This window comes from Chenopodium album, chromosome 7 (genome assembly GCF_948465745.1).
Source record: "Chenopodium album chromosome 7, dcCheAlbu1.1, whole genome shotgun sequence".
Taxonomy (NCBI): domain Eukaryota; kingdom Viridiplantae; phylum Streptophyta; class Magnoliopsida; order Caryophyllales; family Amaranthaceae; genus Chenopodium; species Chenopodium album.
In genome coordinates, this window is record NC_137840.1 from 31,139,027 (window position 1) to 31,160,574 (window position 21,548).

At 39.8% G+C, this 21,548-nt stretch overlaps 1 protein-coding gene across 1 annotated transcript; it reads left to right on the forward strand.

Moving 5' to 3' along the window:
- Positions 1-8,308: 8,308 nt before the first annotated feature.
- Positions 8,309-10,405, forward strand: LOC145640135 (uncharacterized). The gene is made up of 3 exons (XM_081691443.1): positions 8,309-8,720; positions 8,871-9,130; positions 10,313-10,405. Exons 1-3 carry the CDS (start codon positions 8,309-8,311, stop codon positions 10,403-10,405), a joined length of 765 nt encoding a protein of 254 aa, XP_081547569.1.
- The last annotated feature ends 11,143 nt before the right edge of the window (positions 10,406-21,548 follow it).

The following is a 21,548-nucleotide window of genomic DNA, read 5'->3' on the forward strand; positions in this document are numbered from 1 at the left end:
GGGTTTATTATCCGTGAGACATGTAGCGATTGAACATGATTTTCTTAGGGCAACATAAGACTATTGAAGTCAAGAAACACATTGTTTTAAATTTGATTACGATGAAATATGTCCCCTGCCGGAAGAATTCGGTGCCATCTTTGGATTTCCTGCCAGAAATCTTATTGTCATGCCTACCCTAGGTGAGTATTATAACCAAGACTTTGAACGCCATCTGAATCTAACAGATCCAAATTTAAATAGAATTGTGTGTGGTAATGAGGTAGACTTAGAAAACCTTGCAAATTTATATTTCAATCGCACTGTCTCTGAGTCTATCATGTATACCGTAGAAGGGCTTTTATTTTTTGCTTGTATAGCAAGTTTTTATTTGAAAACGGTATGGCAAGACATTCTTGTCTAGCATATGTGCTTAAACATGTAGAATCTGGGAGATCCCCTATGCACACGTGCCTTAGAGAAACTTTACGCAGCCTTGACGAAGCAAAAGCTGACCGGAAAGCCGTCAGGAAAGGCTCTCTGGTACTGCTACAGGTAAAAACGCGCTCCGAGTAGCCCCCGTGACACAAACCAGGCACCGTGTCACGGTGCACTTTTGCCGTGACATGGTGCATTCTGCCGTGTCATGGTGAAATTTGCAAAAAAAAATTTCGACTGTTTTTTTTTTTTTTTTTTTTTTGAAGATTTGGTTGATGGAGCGTTTAGAACTTTTTGAAGCCCCTGACGATATTGATAAATATGGTCCCAACGATCTAGTTCGCATGAAGAAGAATTATTCTGTGAACATGTAGTATGAAGATTGGAATAATTTCTTTGCAAAGAGAGAATTTTCCATTCGTTGGGTGGTGCCTTGGTAGAGGCTTACTAGGATGGTTGGTACGAATGATACTCCATATTTCCGTGTTCCTAGTATCTCAAGACTGGCTTTTTATTGTCCTTCTTGATTGATGCGACAGTATGGACTTGAACAAGTAAATCCACGCTATAACGATAGCCCTCATGAAGTATCGTTGTATGAAAGTAACGTTCACAAGTACGAGGCTTATTGGATTAGAAGACCTTTGTGGACCGTTTCCGTAAGTAACCAAGCTCCTCCTCCCTTATCTAGTGCATACAAGGCATGGTTGAATCCTAGAAGTAGAAGAGATCGAGTCGGATCACGCAAATCTAATGTGAAAGGTTGTCTTGGAAGTAAGAAAGCGCCTCCTAAAGATCGTCTAGGTCCGAGAACACAAGGGATTTAGTTTAAGACTCCTATAATGCGGAAAAGGAAGAATTATGTGAAAGGGAAGGGTAAGGAGAAGATGATTTATAGAGAGAAGCAACCAAAGAATTTTAAGAAAGGTGAAAGGGGTGAAAGTTCGACTAGGGGTGTGACGGTTAGGGCTACAAAAGACACATTAATGGTGAAGGCCGACCTAGTTGAAAAAGAGAAGGAGGTTCCTAAAGTGAAAAAGGATTAGGTCAGTATTGCTTTGCTTATATGATTTATAATTTTAAAATAAGGCGCATGATGCCAATAATTTTAGTCACAATTATTTCAATAATAATAGCATATTTATTTTCGCCTTAAATAAAAATTACAATGACCTTTTTTTAATTTTTTTTATATCCGAGTAAAGAAGTCGGACGCAATGGAAGAATGAAAATAAAAAACGTCGAACAAATAACTGAATATGCCAAGACTGCGTCACTAAAAAAATCGGAAAGTCTGAAATTCCACCGTGCCACGGCGAAAACTGCCGTAACACGGTGGAAATTTCCGTGGCGCGGCAATTTTTTTTTGTTTTAGCAATTCCACCGCGCCACGGTGGATATTCCCGTGGCGAGGCAACTTCTTATTTTTTCTGCAATTCCACCGCACCACGGTGGACTCTGCCGTGACACAGTAAATATTCCCACGGCGCGAAAATATTTTCATATGCGTTTCACATATGCTGGCATGAAGATTTTCCATGGTTTTGTGTGCTTCTTTCTTAGCTATGCATAAGAGATTTCTCCCTAGTGCAGTCCTTTTGTCGGGTTCTCCCCTGATGAGCACATACTATGAGGCTAGGAGCCTCAAAGCACGGTGTGCCCTTTTATCAGTATGAGAAGGGTATTCTCCTTTTGTCACGTAGTTAAGGATATCTGTATACCATGGCTTTTCATCTTCTTCTTGTGATTCTTGCTCATCATCAAGTGTGTGAACATAAGCCGGCTTATATCATCTTTTATGGTCAATGTCATTCTGATTGTATCTGTTGGTATTCGCACCATTGATGCTAATTTAGCCAGTGCGTCGGCAAACTGGTTTTCTTCTCTAGGAAAGTACGTATATTCCATTTCATCTAGTTGCTCCGTGAGAGTTTCCAGATGAGCTTGATACATAGCGAGACTTTCACTTCTCACCTTCCATGTCTTGCTGATTTGGTTAATGGTTAGTGATGAATCACCGTAGATTCTGAGCCTCTTAATTCCCAAGGTCACAGCTGTTTCTAATCCCAAAATGCATGCCTCATACTCTACGACATTGTTGGTGACATCAAAGTCAAGCTTTAAGGAAATTGGGATATGCTCTTCATTGGGTGATACAAGAAAGACTCCTACACCACAAACTTTTTGGTTTGAAGCTCCGTCAAAATAAAGCGTCCATCTATCATCTTCAGTCATGAGTAAATCTTCGTCAGGGAAATTGTACTCATCTTCTTCTTTCTCCACTTCATCTAATGAAAAATCTGCTAAGAAGTCAGAAACCGTAGAACCTTTGATGGCTTTTTGTGATACAAATTTCAAGTCAAACTGAGCAAGGTTGAATATCCACCTTGATAATTTGCCATTGAGTGCTTCTTTTTTGAACAAGTATTTGAGAGGATCCATCTTGGACACGACATGCACTGTATGAGCTGAGTGAGCATGTAATGTCTTAGTTTCTGCGCGGCCCACACAAGTGCGAAACATAACTTTTCAAACAGTGTATATCGTGTCTCATATCCTTAAAGTTTCTTGCTCAAATAGTAAATTGCATTTTCCTTGCTTTTGATCTCTAGTGCTAGCATTTCCCCCATCGTTTCTCTTGTGAACGTTAGGCAGAGTCGAAGACGAAAGTCAGGTATTGCTGGCGCTACCACGGGTGGGTTTGCTAGGTATTATTTGAATTTTTCGAAAGCTTTTTGGCAATCGTCATCCCATGTGACTGGGACATTTTTCTTAAGCTTCTTGAATATAGGTTCACATATCGCCGTAAGTTTTTGTAATCCCCCATATTTTAACTTAATTATAATTTATTTATATATTATTCTTACAAATATTTTTATGTCAGTTTCATTAAATAATTTTTATTTTTTTTTGAAAAGATTTAAGTAAACTAATATGTTTTTACTAATTTATAAACAATTTTAACATTATAGCCCAAAACCCAAATATTACTCCTAATCTAATTAGGAAACCCAAAGCCCAAATAAAACCTTCAAAAACCCTTACCCTTCTCCTTCTTCTCACGTAAAAAAAAAGGGAAAAGCTTTCATTCTTCTCCTTCATCTCCCTGCTTCCACGAATAACTTACAAAAAAAAAAAAAATCGGAAGCCTAGCTTGCTGCCGCAGCCAGGTCGACGCACCACCCTTCCAGCCGTCGACCACCTCTGCTCGCCACCCCTCACCGGCCGCCGACCACCCTGCAGTTCTCCCCTTCTTCTTCCCTTTTCTTTATTTCTTGTTATTTTATTAAATTAATTTAAAGTTGCAATCTTTGTTTAATTTTTATGCTAAAGGATTGTTATTATGGGTTAATATTATACTTGGGTTGCAAAAGATTATGAATTTATGAGTTTTGACATGTTTAAATTACTATAGAAAATTTCAGATTTGGTATATGTATGAATTTCGAGTTTAAAGTATTGATTTTTCATGTTTTGGGGCTTGATAACGTGTTAATCAAGTCATCTAATCATATTATGTTTAAATTACATTAAAATATAATTATTTTAATCATATATAAATTTTCAGATTTATTAAAGTTTCAATTTTTATGAATAAGTGATGTTAATTTCATGTTTTATGCTTCTAAACCTATAAAATAGTTATTGTGAGTATTTTGTGATTGAAAAAACTTTGAACTTTAAATTCTAACATTAAAAATAATTTTCAGATTTTGTAACTTTTATTTTGAAGCCTCTAATTGCATTGAATTGATATATACTTGGTTTTTAACACACTAACTTGCTATATAAGGAATATTTCAAGTAATTATGCTTACGGGGTTATTTTATATACTTAAAACAAAATTTCCAGATATATTTACCCACTTTAAAGTTCCTGTAATTTGATATAAAACATTATATTTTCATAATTCTAACATATAAACTTAAAGTTGGGATATTATATTATTAACTTTGATTATTGGGGACAATTTAAAGGCTTTATTTTGATGATTTAAGAGGTTTTTAAGAAGTTTAGTATTGCTGTAAATTTAATTGCTTTGGTATTAATTTATTTCTAATTGTTTGGTTAAGGAGAGGACTTTGTAGAAGGCGACTTCTAGTTTTAAAGTGGGCAACCGGATTGTTTACACAAGGTACGTACAAGTTACGAAACCTTGCTTGTAGGTGCATGTTTAAGGACGCATCGAGAACTTAGTATCATGTATAGTATTATTTGTGCTTTAATTATGCAAGGTGCGCTTAAAGGCAAAGGTATGTGATTGGTGTAAAGACTAAATTATTACTCATTCAGGATTATGTAAACAGGATGAGTAAAAGAAAAATTCAAGTCTTGTAAGACGAGGTTAAGGTTTTGGGGTGCCTTATGCACTCAAGGTGTTTATACACCGAGGTAGTAATGGAATAATTAATAAATGTTGTTTATCACTAATAAATCAAGAATCTAAATTGAGAATTTGCCATGTTTGATTGAATTTTTTTTGGGATGTTTGTATTGAAATGTATATGAGTCATCACCAAGTCTAAACCTTTAAATCACGTAAAGTGCAAGATGGATGAGCAATAAAACTCTGGAATGGTGCACATCTGAGTAATGACAATCATGGGTTGGGGTACATGGGGTATTAGATGTGTACTTTTATCGAGGTTATCTGATCTACGATTCTCCTATTTCAAATATTATTTTTCTAAAACTAGGAGTTAAGTGAGATCTCATACTAGCTACGGTCACGAAGTTGCGCTCGTGGTCGTTGGATGTTTATTGATGTATTCGAAAGAAGGCATGGGGTTTTTCTTTATTGATGTTCCAAATGGGACATGGGTTGTACAACCTTGTCTATTGCTAAATCCAATAAACTAAATAAATAAGTCAGTCAATATCAATTAATGAAGTCTTAATAAATTTTATAATCGAGTCATGAATTGAGTCTGTATTTAATGATGCTTGTGCTTGATTATTAGTAGCGTGTTAGGTATTTTCTTAATTTATTTCGCAGCTTGTATGTACTCAGCTTTGCTGACTGCGTGCTTTTGTGTGTGTCTTTCTTTGGTCATGGCCTTTGCCTTTCAATGACCCTATGACGATCCAATTTTTACACTTGTAATATTGGGGAGCAGAATAACCACAGGTTCTTACACATGCAACATTCATCAAGGTTGTGGGATCTTGAGTAGAGAGTTGGTATTTTGCATTTTATTTCTTTTGCAAGTTTGAATTTATTTTAATTCGATTTTATTTGACACTAATTCTTTTGGGTTTGAATTTATTTGAATACTGAATTTAATCACTTACTACTTTTATTGGGTTTTGAATAAGGACCTTAATAGTTCCAACTTGTAATATTTATTTTGATTTAATTCCTTTGTTTTGAGGTTTATTTATAACTGTTTTGGTTTTCCGCTACTAATTTCTGAGATAGCCTTAACGTTTGAACACGTGGCGGTAGCACGCCAGTAATTCTCTTGAAATTGTTCAGGTTATACACAGGTTTCTCACAGGTTTTTAAGAGAGAATTATTGGGGTATTACAAAGTGGTATCTGGGAGCTTAGGTTAGATTTAATTACCACTAAAGCCTATTAGCTTAGTATGACTTAGGCGCCTATTCAATGATTTAAATTTTGAATTTTAATGACAAATTTTTTTTTTTATTCATTTGATACTAAGTATGTTTTAAACCATTTGATTTAAAACAATTTGAAGTTTATTTTTGCTAGTTGGTGAGTTTATTTTCTTATTTATTATCATGTTATAATTATGTTCTAATTGATTTATTTTTATGATGTGCTTGTGTTATGCTTTTTGAGTGTTCGTTGCGTTGGGTTAACGTAGAAAAGAGATGAGCGACTCAGTAATCACGTCTGAAAGCGTGAGTAATGATATTAGGAACAACCATATTGTTGTGTCTGAGGATGAGAATGATACTCGAAGTGACGATACTGTGGAAAGGTTTGAAAAGTTTATGACGCCAACTAATCCAGATGAGGAAGACTACCAGTACTTATATGAGTTTAAAACAGCAAAGAATAAGAAGCATAAGATTAAAACCTACCAAAGAATGTTCCATGATTATACTCTTATTGAATTTCCAGATGAGGATGAGCATGAATGGTTACAACCACCACCTGAAGATCCAATTGCTGGGAAGAGAGCTACTAGAAATCCGAATCCGCTCTACAAGTCAATTATTATTGAAGACTCGGATGACGAAAATGACCTTGATTTTGATGTTAATAATTACAATGAGAAGAGAGATAAGATCAGTAATGTGATACCTTGAGGATTATTTTTTATAGGGTGGAGTTAGCATGAATAAGGCATTTGCCATTGATAATAGTTATTAGAACCTCATTATAGTCTGATTTGGATGATTAATCTTAATAAGTACCTAGTGCTACAGAGTCTTTATTTGGGATTGATACCTTTATATAAGTTATAATAAAAAGTTGATATTTTGTTTTTAAGAGCTTCATTTTACTTTTATTTGTGAGCAAGAGCAAGTTTAATTTTTGTAATAATATACTTTTTGAGGAAATCTCTTTGTCTATGATCAAACTTAATAAGATTGTCGCGGGATGGGAATTTTTTTTTTCCTTAATTAAATTCATTTAATCCTGCGTATGAATCGTGCTTATATTGTGTGGTTTTGCTTGGGACAAGGGGGTGCAATCTCAAGGTACCCTTTTGAACCAATTTATGTGATAAATGTAATATTGTGATTCAATGAATATGTGTGAATAGTATTTGGGTTTCGTTTAAAATGGAGTGCATATTTATTTTATTTCAGGCGAAGAGTTAGAATGGCTGAGAACGCTGCCTTAGCTGATGCTATTCGTTTGTTGGCTGAAAATGTGATCCAAAATCGGGGAGACTAAGTCGACCCCCAAGCTGAAATGTTTAAGAAGCTGGCCCAGGTTAGACCACCAGTTTTTAGGGGAGGTGCTGACCCTACTTTCCTAGAAAACTGGATTCGAGAGTTTGACAAGCTGTTCGTGGCACTCAAATGTCCTGAGGGTATGAAAGTGGACCAGGCCGCTATGTACCTTAAGGACGAAGCTTATATCTGGTGGAGAGACAATGCTGTGACCATTAGGGACAAACCTAACTTTGGGTGGGAAGTGTTTAAGACCTCCTTGAGGGACAAGTTTTACCCCCTGTTCCTGAAGAAACAGAAGGCTCAGGAGTTTATAAGCCTGGCAATGGGAGACATGTCAATCTCTGAGTACTATAATAAGTTTATGAGCCTTTCTAGGTTTGCTCCTGAGGTAGTACCAACTGAAGAGATGAAGGCTCAGAGGTTTGAGCATGGATTGACTGACGAGGTACAGAAAGACCTAGCCGGAAAAGTTTTCAAAACCCTTGACAAGGTGTATGAGAGAGCTGCCCATCTGTACCATCTGAATACTAGGACTACTAGTGCGAGTACTAAAGCTGGGGAGAAAAGGAAGGATTTTGGGAAATCTGAGAATCAGGGTAATTTTAAGAGGTCTAGGAATGGGAACTCGTTTGAAAGGTGTAACCAGAATGTTAGCAGTTCATCCAATCCTAACAATGGAGAGAGAACCTACCATTGTAAGAAATGTAGAAGGAACCACCCTGGGAGAGACTGTGATGGGAATTTGGTGACCTACAGGTTCTGCAACAAAAGGGGACACAGGGAGTATGAGTGTTACACAAAACAGAAACAACAGGGAAGTGGTGGGAATGGTGGGAACACCCAGCAGAGGCCTAACAATTTCAACAACCAGGGGAATATGGGAAATGGTCAAAATGGGAAGTTTGGGAATGGTAGCAACAACAATACCAGGTCTGGCAATGGCAATAGCAACAGCTCCAGCAACAAAAACAATGGGTATCAAGCAAGAAACAACACTCCCGGCCGCTAGTCTGTGATGAGCAAGGGAGAAGCTGAGAGGTCCTCGGATGTAGTTAATGGTACTTTTTGTATCCAATCTATCTCTGTCAACACTCTATTTGACTCTGGAGCAGCTTATTCTTTCATTTCTACTTCTGTTGTGCGCAAGTTAAACTTAACTGAATCGAGTCATGTTGATGTGTCAGTCAGTCTGCCTACGGGCAAACTTGTTCATTGTAATAAAAGATTCAAAGGCTTGCCTTTGAAAATAGGAAAAGTTATCTTTCCATCACACCTTATCGAGTTTAACCTAGGGGAATTAGATGTAATTCTGGGGATGGATTGGCTGAGTTTATACAAGGCTAAGATAGACTTTGAGATGCATAGGGTACAACTGAGTGATCCTTTGGGCAAGAAAGTGTCCTATAGACAGTTAGGGAAGCCTAAAGGTTTTGGGATCATTTCTGCTATAAAGGTGAAGAAGCTAATGAATAAGGGATGTCCATTGTACTTTTGTTGTGTTCAAGATTTGAGTATGAGTGAGAATAGGCGGATGGAGGATGTGCCCATTGTGAATGAGTTTTTAGATGTCTTTCCAGAAGAGATTTTGAGAATGCAACCTAAGAGGGAAGTTGAGTTTACCATTGACTTAGTTCTAGGAGCTACACCTATCTCCAAAGCATCGTATAGAATGGCACCGGCTGAGATGAGTGAACTAAAGGCTCAATTACAGGATTTTTTAGACAAGGGGTTCATTAGGCCCAGTGCATCACCTTGGGGAGCACCTGTGCCATTTGTTAAAAAGAAGGATGGAAGTTTGAGGCTATGTGTTGATTATAGAGAGTTGAATAATGTGACTGTAATGATTAAGTACCCTCTACCTAGGACAGATGACTTATTTGACAAACTGAAAGGGGCAAGCGTGTTTTCGAAGATTGACTTGAGGTCGGGGTACCATCAGTTGAAGGTTGCAGATAAAGACATTCCAAAAATAGCCTTTAGAACTGGGTATGGACATTACGAGTTTACAGTCATGCCTTTTGGGTTAACCAATGCACCAGCCATATTTATGGACTTGATGAACCGAGTGTTTAATGAGTGTTTGGATAAGTTTGTAGTTGTGTTTATTGATGACATTTTGGTGTTTTCAAAGAATGAGGAAGAACATGCTGAGCACTTGAGAACTACCCTTGAAACTCTTAGAAAGAACAAGCTGTATGCTAAGTTTTCCAAGTGTGAATTATGGTTGGAGAAAGTTGCATTTTTGGGGCAATACATTTCGAAGGAGGGTGTATCCGTGGATCCAGCGAAGATCAAGGCGGTGAGTGAGTGGCCTACACCTAAGAATATGACTGATATTCATAGTTTCTTGGGATTAGCTGAATATTAAAGAAGGTTTGTCAAGGATTTTTCAAGGATAGCTAGACCCATGACTACTCTTATGAAGAAACAGAGTAAGTTTGTGTGGAACGAGAGTTGTGAATCAGCTTTTCAAACCCTCAAAGAGCGATAGACCACTGCACCAGTGCTGGTATTACCTAATGGGATAGAAGTATTCGAAGTGTATAGTGATGCCTTGAAGCATGGTCTGGGATGTGTCCTACAACAGAATGGAAGGGTGGTCGCATATGCATCAAGACAACTGAAGAAGTATGAAGTTAACGACCCTACCCATGACTTGGAGCTTGCAGCTGTTGTATTCGCTTTGAAGATTTGGAGGCACTACCTTTACGGTGTTTCTTGTAAGATCTTCACGGACCATAAAAGTCTAATGTAAATCTTTACCCAAGATCACTTGAACATGCGGCAACGTAGATGGTTGGAGTATCTTACAAACTACCATGTCCACATCCAGTATCGCGAGGGAAAGGCGAATGTAGTTACGGATGCCCTTAGCAGAAAGTCGAGTCAAAATATCAATGCTTTGATTGTGGCCAATGAGTTGTGTGAAGATATGAGGAGATTGAACCTTGAGGTTATCAACCAAGGAGAGTTAGAGGGATTACTGAGTGCTTTAACCATCCAACCTTCCATATTTTAGGAGATTAAAGAAAAGCAACTAGAGGATAAGTCGTTTCACAAGATTAGGGATCGTGTGACTAGTGCTGCTGAGACTGAATTCAAGATTCATTAGGATGGGAGCTTGAGATACAAGGAGAGATGGTGTATACCACAGAAGTGTGAGGATATTAAAAGGAAAATCATGGAGGAGTGCCATAATACACCATATTCAGTTCACCCTGGGGGTGATAAGTTGTATAAGGATTTGAAGGAGTTCTATTGGTGGCCGAATATGAAGAGAGAAGTGGCTAAGTTTGTATCCAAGTGTCTGACGTGCCAGAAAGTGAAGATAGACCACAAAAGACCCATGGGAAAGGTAAAACCATTAGAAATACCAGGTTGGAAATGGGATTCCATATTCATGGACTTTGTGACAGGATTACCAAAGACTCGTACTGGGAATGACACGATTTGGGTGATTGTAGACAGACTGACTAAGTCAGCGATGTTCATTCCTATCAAAGAGACTTGGAAAAAGAAGCAGCTAGCAAGTGTCTATGTGAAGAATGTAGTTCGGTTGCACGGAGTTCCCAAGGACATAGTGTCAGATAGAGACTCGAGGTTTCTATCAAAGTTTTGGCAAAAAGTGCAAGAGAACTTGGAACAACTTTGAAGATGAGTACTGCCTTTTACCCTGCAACAAATGGTCAGACTGAGAGAAAAAACCAAACCATGGAGGATATGTTACGAGCTTGTGCTTTAGACTTCCAAGGGAATTGGGAGGATCACCTACCTTTGATCAAATTCTCTTACAATAACACTTACCATGCAAGCATCAAGATGGCACCATTTGAAGCATTGTATGGAAGGAAGTGCAGAAGCCCAGTTTGCTGGAATGATTATAGTGAACGGGTTACTTTAGGAGATTTCATTGAGGATATGGTGAGGAAGGTGAGACTAATCGAATCGCGTATCAAGGCAGCACAAGATAGACAGAAGAGTTATGCCGACTTGAAAAGGAGAGATGATGAGTTCAGTGTTGGGGACAAAGTCTTTCTAAAGGTTTCTCCAACAAAAGGTGTGATGCGATTCGGCAAGAAAGGGAAGCTTAGTGCAAAATATGTGGGCCCGTATGAAATTCTCCAAAATGTGGGGAAAGTGGCTTACAAATTGGCCTTGCCAATGGAGTTCGAGAAAATGCATGATGTATTCCACATTTCCCAATTAAAAAAGTATGTGCCTAGTGAAACCCATGTTTTGCAGCCGGAGACTATTCAACTAGATGAGTCTCTAACTTATGAAGAAAGACCAGTCGGATCACAAGGTGCGTAGTACTAGAACCAAAGATGTGAAGATAGTGAACACTAGTAGAAAAATAGCATTAGGCACCCCCCATATGGCACCAGTTCAGGCCAAACCGGTGCCAAAAATCGGCCCAAAATTGGGCGGGTTTTTAAACAAATGGAAAAGGCACCGGTTCAGCCCAAACCAGTGCCAATAATAAAAAGGGCACCGGTTTGAACCGGTGCCTTTACGAACCGGTTCATTTAAATATTAAAAAAAAACGCCCTTATAACTACCCCAAACCCTAAATATTTCATTCGGCCGTTCTCTCTCCTCTCCTCTCCTCTTTCTCTCTCCTCCTCCTCCTCTTTCTCTCTCCTCTCCTCTCCTCTTTCACGTCGTCGTTCTCCTCTCCTCTCCTCTCCTCTCCTTCATTTATCTTTCTAGATCTCTTCCTCCTTTCTATCATCACTCGAAAACCACTAACAAATTCGAAGACAACAACATGCAACACGGATTTTGAGGTTTTTCAATCGATTTTGAGGTTTTTCAATCGAATTTAATAGTTTGTTTTTCGATTTTGATTTTCTTAATTTCAAACTCTTCTTTCAATTGATTTTGATTTTTTTTTTCAGCGATTTCTCGGTTTTTTTTGTTACGTTTTTATTTTTTTTTTCTGGGTTTTTGATTTTTCTTTCGATTTTAATTTTTTTCCGAGTTCAACTATTTCGATTTCTGGGTGTTTTCGATTTGTGAATTTTTCTAGGTTAATTTTTTTGATTTCGATTTTGATTTTTTTTTTCTATTTCTGGGTTTTTTTTTTTCAATTTCGATTGTTTTTTTTTTTTTATTTTGATTTTGTTTTTCGATTTCTGGGTTAATGCATGCGTTTTTGGGTTTGTTGATTTTTTTGTACTTGATTTAGATCCGTTAAAGATGCAAGATTTGTTCTGGGTTTGTTTTGGGATTTTCTTTTTTAATTTTCGATTTAAATTCGAAATTTTTTTATTTTTTGAGTTTTTTTTTTTTTTTTAGATTTTCGATTTTGGTTTTTAATTTCTGGGTTCAATTTTGGTTTTTAAATGATGTTCTGGGTTTTTTTTTTCTTACCAGTTGATTTTCTTTTTTATTTTTTGATTTTTTTTTATTTTATTCGATTTTATTTTTTATTTTTTCTGGATTTTATTTTTTAAATGATGTTCTGGGTTAATCGTTTTTTTTTTTGCTTTAATTGGTGCAGGTATCTTGAGTTAGATCTTAAATGGAAGAAGCAAGATGCAAGAATATTGAGTTTATTTTTTTATTTATATTATAATTTTTTTATATGTTGTAATTATATTAATCGTTCGAAATTTTTTTTTATATTGAGCAAGATGGAAGCTTAATTATATTAATTGTTCGATATTTTTTTTTTCATGTTGTAATTGAACTACTACTGTATTGATCTATATTGTAAAATTGTTTTGATTATATATTGTAAATTTTTGATTATGTTGATTGAAATTCAATCTATATTTTGATGTTCTAAATAATTTAAGTCAGGTTTTTAATTTTTTGCTGTTCTAAAAAAAATAAAAAAAATAAAAAAAATTTTAATATTTGGAACCGATTAACCGGTGCCAAAAACAATTTCACATTTTTTAAAACCCAGTTTTGGCACCGGTTAACCGGTGCCAATTTCAAATTTTGGCACCCGTTAACCGGTGCCAATTTCAAATTTTGGCACCGGTTTGAACCGGTGCCTTTTTAAACCCCTTTTTGGCACCCCCCAAATAGGCACCGGTTCAAACCGGTGCCTTAGGCCGGGTTTGAACCGGTGCCAAATACATTTTTTCACGTAGTGGAAAGTCCTTTGTGTCAAACCAGGAGTGCGAAGAAGCTACTTGGGAGGTCGAAGAAGAGATGAAAAACAAATATCCCGAGTTGTTTGACGAGGTGAGTTACGAGGGGGAAACTCTTTTCTTTAGAGGGGGGAAGTATGCGATGTAATTTCGCGCTTTTACCTCAGTTATACCATTTATTGCTTGATTTTGCATGTTTTTCCATGTTTTTGCATGTTTTTGGTTATCATTATGCATTATTATCGCATTTACATACAATAAGAAGTATGTAAACTTTGGCAACCTATGAGTTCATTGAGTACAAAGTTCGATTTTTTAAGTATGCTTGTTGAGAAGCAAGCAATTTACACCAATACAAAATGCATAAGTTTGAATACTTTTGAGGAACTATGGATTTTGGGTAATGTTTCGAGGGCGAAACTTCTTTTAAGAGTGGTAGATTGTAATCCCCCATATTTTAACTTAATTATAATTTATTTATATATTATTGTTATAAATATTTTTATGTCAGTTTCATTAAATAAAATATTGTTTTTGAAAAGATTTAAGTAAACTAATATGTTTTTACTAATTTACAAACAATTTTAACATTATAGCCCAAAACCCAAATATTACTCCTAATCTAATTAGGAAACCCAAAGCCCAAATAAAACCCTCAAAAACACTTACCCTTCTCCTCCTTCTCACTAAAAAAAAAAAAAAAAAAAAAAAAAAAAAAATCGGAAGCCTAGCTTGCTGCCGCTGCCAGGTCGACGCACCATCCTTCAAGCCGCCGACCACCTCTGCTCGCTGCCCCTCACCGGCCGCCGATCACCCTACAGTTCACCCCTTCTTCTTCCTTTTTCTTTATTTCTTGTTATTTTATTAAATTGATTTAAAGTTGCAATCTTTGTTTAATTTTTATGCTAAAGGATTGTTATTATGGGTTAATATTATACTTGGGTTGCAAAAGATTACGAATTTATGAGTTTTGACATGTTTAAATTACTATAGAAAATTTCAGATTTGGTATATGTATGAATTTAGGATTTAAAGTATTGATTTTTCATGTTTTAGGGCTTGATAACGTGTTAATCAAGTCATCTAATCATACTATGTTTAAATTACATTAAAGTATAATTATTTTAATCATATATAAATTTTCAAATTTATTAAAGTTTCAATTTTTATGAATAAGTGGTGTTAATTTCATGTTTTTATGCTTCTTAACCTATAAAATATGTATTGTGAGTATTTTGTGATTCAAAAAGCTTTGAACTTTAAATTCTAACTTTAAAAATAATTTTCAGATTTCATACCTTTTATTTTGAAGCCTCTAATTGTATTGAATTGATATATTCTTGGGTTTTTAACACACTAACTTGCTATATAATGATTATTTCAAGTAATTATGCTTACGGGGATATTTTATATACTTAAAACAAAATTTCCAGATTTATTTACCCACTTTAAAGTTGCTATAATTTGATATAAAACACTATATTTTCATAATTCTAACATATAAACTTAAAGTTGGGATGTTATATTATTAACTTTGATTATTGGGGACAATTTAAAGGCTTTATTTTGATGATTTAAGAGGTTTTAAAGTAGTTTAGTATTGCTGTAAATTTAATTGCTTTGGTATTGATTTATTTCTAATTGTTTGGTTTAGGACAGGACTTTGTAGAAGGTGACTTCTAGTTGTATAGTGGGCAACTAGATTGTTTACACAAGGTACGTACAAGTTACGAAAACTTGCTTGTAGGTGCATGTTTAAGGACGGATCGAGAACTTAGTATCATGTATAGGATTGACTGGGTTAAATTGTCTGGTAATACATAGTGAATTTCTATTGATGTGCACTAGTTTATAATGCAAGTACTATTTGTGCTTTAATTATGCAAGGTGTGCTTAAAGGAAAAGGTATGTGATTGGTGTAAAGATTACTCATTCATGATTATGTAAACAGTATGAGTAAAGGAGAAATTCAAGTCTTGTAAGACGAGGTTCAGGTTTTGGGGTTCCTTATGCACTCAAGGTGTTTATACACCGAGGTAGTAATGGAATAATTAATAAATGTTGTTTATCACTAATAAATCAAGAATCTAAATTGAGAATTTTCCATGTTTTATTGAATTGTTTTTGGGATGTTTGTATTGAAATGTATATGAGTCATCACCAAGTCTAAACCTGTAAATCACGTAAAGTGCAAGATGGATGAGCAATAAAACTCTAGAATGGTGCACATCTGGAGTAATGACAATCAGGGGTTGTGGTACATGGGGTATTAGCCATGTACTTTTATCGAGGCCGTCTGATCTACGAGTCTCCTATTTCAAATATTATTTTTCAAAAACTAGGAGTTAGGTGATATCTCATACTAACTACGGTCACGGAGTCGCGCCCGTGGTCTTTTGATGTTTATTGATGTTTCCGAAAGGATGCATGGGGTTTTTCTTTATTGATGTTCCAAATGGGACATGGGTTGGACAACCTTGTCTATTGCTAAATCCAATGAACTAAATAAATGAGTCAGTTAATATCAATTAATGAGGTCTTAATAAATTTGATAATCGAGTCATGAATTGAGTATGTATTTAATGATGCTTGTGCTTGATTGTGAGTAGCATGTTAGGTATTGTTTAGGGTATTTTTACCCTGCCACGTGGTCCAATCAGAGGGTGACACGTGTCAGCCTCAGATTGGTCCAAAATGGACCAACCCCTGTTTGACACGTGTCATTCCAGAGATAGAAGGGAAAAGGCGGCCTTCAGGCCCAAATCCCGAGAAAGCCGGAATACGGCGCAGCCCACCAATGATTAGGGTACAGTGACCTAATCAGGGGCAATTCCCAATGACCCTATAAATAGGGGGATGTTCCTCATTTTGAGTGGACGGTTTTTTGACCAATTATTGCAACTGTATTCTCTGACACCAGAGAAACACCTGAGCTTGGAATCCGAGCAGATACCCACCTAAATTTCCGTTCTCTTTATCCCGTTTCAAGTTACTAACTTGTGCGTCGGAGGCGGAGCACCACCCAACAGGTGTCTCCGTTGGTTTTGCAGGTACAACTCACTGCGGATCAGTTTTCGTGTTGTAACTCTCCCAAGGGACAAAAAACACCCAAAACATTTGGCGCCGTCTGTGGGGAGAGTACCTCGAAGATGGTTCAAGAGTCTGTACCACCTCCTAACCGCCTAGGCGAAGACCCAGAAGTCTTTACAGACCATGAGGAGGATGAGGATCCTCAGGTCGAAACCTCTACAGCTGAGGACGGCTCCCTCAGAGTCAAGCGCATCCGGCCCAGAGAGACTCTTGAACGGGGCGCCTCCCAGGCGGGTCCAAGCAGACCTACTGGGCAGCCGGAAGGAGCAACCCAAACGGCAGCTGGATCGGCCCCTGTTACCCGAGACGAACTCATGAGGTTCATGACGAGTTTCAAGGGTGAAATCACAAAGCTGATCACCAAAAGCCAGGCTGGCCCAAGTAAAGGTCAGCCAGCAAAGAAGACTCCTCCAGAGAAGGGGAAGTCAGTCAGAAACCGACAGCCTACTCCCCATCCAAAGGAGAAGGCAGCCGGGACCATTGATTGGTCAAAAATTCTCCTTCCTGGGGGAAACACTAATAACCCTCGCCGGCCTCGTCAGCCGGTGAGAAGTAAAAAATCAACTCTCGATGCCCGGGAAATCATCAACCGGAAGAGAAATCAATCGCTGTCTGAGTCGGCTTCAACGTCGAACTTTCCGGACAGCTTCAACAATATTTCTGCAAGGAGTACACCCTCCTTGCATGAGAGTCAAACAAGCGGTAATACCGTCCATTCTGGCCCTCATATGATTGGAAATGTACCGTATGTGCCTACTCAGGCTTACGGACAGTATTCTCCCCACTTCATGCAGCCAGCCTTCTTTGGAGGTCAGGCGGCATATCCAAATGTCCAGCCATTGGACTGGCAGCTTCGACTGCTGCGCCTGGGTGAACAGCCTTCTGCATTCACTCGGGAGATAACCGAGGCGGCTCAGCCGGCCAAGGTTAAGAATGTGTTGGTTGGTACCTATGATGGTACCACCAATCCAGAAGATCACCTCATGGCTTACACCAACCTCATGTATTTGCAGGGGTTGGATGATGCCACTTGGTGTCGATGCTTTCCGGCTACATTGAAGGGCATTGCCCAACAATGGTTTGGCAACCTGCCAGCCGGGTCTATGGACAGCTTCAGGAAGCTTGCCTTCCTGTTTGCTTCCAACTTCTCAATGAACATCCCTGCTAAAAAAACAAGCCTTGATTTGAGCACTGTTAAGCAGGGAGAGAGAGAAGGGCTGCGCTCGTATGTCAGGCGGTTCAACCTGATCAGAATTCAGATTCAGGGACTGTCTGATGAGGTAGCTTTTACAGACTTTTTTAAAGGTCTGAGAGACGGGTCGACCTTTAAGTTCGACCTAGTCAGAAAAGGGGCTTTCACCCTACAGGCGGCCCTGAGGGAGGCGGAAAGCTACATTCAAGCTACCGACCTCTGCTCGCCTGGTAGCCAGTCAGACTCCAAGAAGTCTGACAAACAGAAAGACAGTCGGTCAGCTCAGCCGGCTAAAAACAAAGAAGAGAGCAAGAAAAGAAAAGAAGTCTGGGCGGTTACTGACTCTGACCAGCCGTCCCAGAAGAAAAAGAAAGAATTTAAACCGTACGTCCCCAAGTACGAGTTTAATAAAGACTGCAATTCCATCTTCATGGAGGTAAAGGACCGGTTGTCCATTGAGAAGCCGAATCCTATGAAGAGTTCTGTCCAGTCACGGAACAAGAATAAATTCTGTCAGTTCCATGAGGAGGTCGGCCATGACACCAACGACTGCTTCAGTCTTCAGCGTGCGTTGGACCGTCTGGCCGACAAAGGGCTATTGAAGTCCTACATTTCTAAGTCCCCAGCCGGGGCAAAAAAGAAAAACAAGGGTCAGTCCTCCAAGACTACCCCCCAGCCTGCTAGTAGCTCGGATACCGATAAGGAGCCGGTCTACACTATAGCAGGCGGGTTCTCATGTGGTGGCCCTACCATCCGGGGCACCAAGAGCCATCTTCGAAAGATGGACAAAGATGATGATGAGCAGGCGGAAGCCAGCTCCTCCTTCCCAGACGTCTTGATCACGGAGAAGGATAGGGGCAGCGTTCGCCGCCCGCATGATGACCCGGTGGTCATTGAATGTAAGGTTGCCAATCAGCTGGTTGGACGGATCCTTATTGACACCGGCAGCTCATCAGACATCATCAGCCTCCGGTGCTTGCAAAAGCTGAAATACAATATCAGCAGCATGCACCCGGTCACCCACCCCTTGGTTGGTTTTGGGGGTGGGATGGTCTACCCAGCCGGAAGAATTGACTTACCCATCCGGCTGGGGGAGAAAGGCCAGGGACGACATATTGTCGTCAGATTCTTGGTCGTTGAGGAGTTGACCGCCTATAACATCATTCTTGGCAGGCCAACCCTCAACGTAGCCAAGGCGGTAATCATCCCTTCCCTCATGCTCATCAAGTATGAAAGGGATGACGGCTCTGTTGGTTCCTTGAATGGGGATCAGAAGACGGCCCGAGAATGTTATCTCTCAGCCGTCCGAGATACCGTGGCCCCAGGCGGTCAGGAACCAATAGACCTTGACAACGTCAAGGATGCCGACCCAGCTCCTGCCCCATCAGCAGCCGGAAAGAAAAGAAAGGCTCCACTGCTGGTGGAGGTGAAAAAAGAGAAAAAATAGCAATCACTGACCGGTGAACGGTCAGATGAGCTACGTCCCCAACCGGCTGGCGAAAGTATTGACCTTGTACTGGACGACAGCCGTCCAGAACGCACTGTTAAGGTGGGGACGGTTGCTCATGCTACCTTGGGTGCAAGCTTGCACCTTCTGCTGAAAGAATTCAAAGACATTTTTGCCTTTGAAGTGGAAGAGATGCCAGGCGTCAGCCCGGATCTTGCTGTCCACAAACTCGCCGTTGACCCCAAAAAGAAGCCCATCCGGCAAAAGAAAAGAAATCACGGTGAGGAAAGAAGTCAGGCGGCAGCTGCCGAAGTCAAAAAGCTGCTAGACGCCAGGTTCATTCGGCCTTGTAATTTCCCCGACTGGGTGGCCAATGTGGTCCTTGTTAAAAAACCGAATGGGACCTGGCGCATGTGTGTTGATTACACAGACCTCAACAAGGCGTGTCCAAAGGACAGTTATCCGCTTCCAAAGATCGACAGTCTGGTCGACTCTACAACCGGTCACGCCTTGATGAGCTTTATGGATGCCTACTCCGGCTTCCATCAGATACCCCTGTGGAAGAAAGACCAAGAGAAGACGGCCTTCGTCACTGATCAGGGGCTATTCTGTTATACTGTGATGCCGTTTGGCTTGAAAAATGCGCCTGCCACTTTCCAACGGATGATTAATACGGTCTTCATTAATCAGATTGGGAGGAATGTGGAGGCGTACATTGATGACATGATAGTCAAATCCAAGCTACAGACGGATCACCTTGCTGATCTCCGAGAAACATTCACCACCCTCAGGCGGCATAGGGTTATGTTAAATCCTAAGAAATGCGTCTTTGGTGTTGAGTCTGGGAAGTTTCTCGGGTTCCTGATTGATCAAAGGGGGATAGAGGCTAACCCCGAAAAGATACAGGCGGTGATTGACATGAAGTCACCCCGCTCTGTTAAGGAAGTTCAGAGACTCACCGGTTGTCTGGCCGCCCTGGGGAGGTTCCTCAGCCGGTCAGGTGACAAATGCCTCTACTTCTTCCAACCAATCAGGAAGAAGACTAGATTTGAATGGGGGGATGATGCTGAGGCGGCGTTCCAGAGGTTGAAAGAGCATTTACATTCTCTGCCTAGGTTGGTCAGTCCTTTGCCTAGGGAGACGTTGTACATGTACTTAGCCGTCTCAGATCATGCCCTCAGCGCCGTTCTCCTAGCTGAGCGAGACGGCATTCAGTTCCCGGTTTACTTCATTAGCCATGTTCTTAAAAATGCTGAACTCCGGTACCCCATGGTTGAAAAATTTGGCCTCGCTTTGTATATGGCATTCAAAAAATTGAAGCCTTACTTTTTGGCGCATCCGGTGGTGATTTACACGGACCAGCCACTCAAGCGGCCAATGTCTACCTTGGACTCATCCGGGAGAATGTTGAAATGGGCTATTGAAATGCAGAGCCTTGAAATCACTTACGAACCAAGAAAGGCAGTGAAGGGTCAGGCGTTTGCCGACTTCATTGTGGAAATGACTCGTCCGGTGGCTCCGGATAATCTTGATCAGGTTTGGAAAGTGTACGTAGACGGGAGCTCTACAAAGAACGGATGTGGTGCAGGTGTAATTTATGAGTCTCCTGAAGGAGACAGATTTGAGTATGCACTACGCTTCAAATTTCAGGCCTCTAACAATGAGGCGGAATATGAAGCCCTGCTAGCCGGCATTCGCATGTGTAAAGCGGCAGGGGCCATGAAAATTGACGCCTACTCTGATTCTCAATTGGTTGTTAGCCAGTATGAGGGAAGCTACGAGGCTACCCATCCGGCTATGGTTAAATATCTTCAGGCAGTCAAAGAAGAGACCAAGGCGCTTGAGGAATTCCGGCTGAATCAGGTGCCTAGGTCGGAGAACAACCGGGCGGATGCATTGTCAAAACTGGCATCTTCCGCCTGCCATGATACGCCTCGGTCTGTCTTCTGGGAAGTTCTTGAGAAAAGAAGCATCTATGAGGATCCCATTGGAATTCTGGACCGAAGCTCTACCTGGATGGATGACATACGGGCCTATCTCTCAGACGGTACACTTCCTGATTCGCCACGGGAAGCAGCCGTCCTGAAAAAGCGAGCTGCAAGATTCGAGTTGAAAAATGGAGAACTCTTCAAGGCGGGCTTTCTGAAGCCTTTATTGAAGTGTGTCACCCCAGAAAAGGGGAAAGAAGTTCTCGAAGACTTGCACTCGGGGTTCTGCGCCTCGCACATAGGCGGCAGGTCCCTAGCCGTCAGATCCAGACGACATTACTTTTGGCCCACTCTTGAGGCGGTCCAGCATGGCTTTGGCGTGCTTCTGGACGTCTGGCCAGCGGGGAGATTGTGTTTGATCTGCACCACAATCAATAGGTGATGAGTGCGAAACTAAGGCGGCACCTATTTGTATCCGGCTGTCTGAGGATGAT

Bases quoted from the DNA above. Each gene is read 5' to 3' on its own strand.
- LOC145640135 (XM_081691443.1), top strand. From the start codon at position 8,309: ATGAGCAAGGGAGAAGCTGAGAGGTCCTCGGATGTAGTTAATGGTACT. The intron at 8,721-8,870 runs GTTTTGGGATCA...ATGTCTTTCCAG, and splicing joins ACAGTTAGGGAAGCCTAAAG to AAGAGATTTTGAGAATGCAA. The intron at 9,131-10,312 runs GTAATGATTAAG...TCCATATTTTAG, and splicing joins GAGAGTTGAATAATGTGACT to GAGATTAAAGAAAAGCAACT.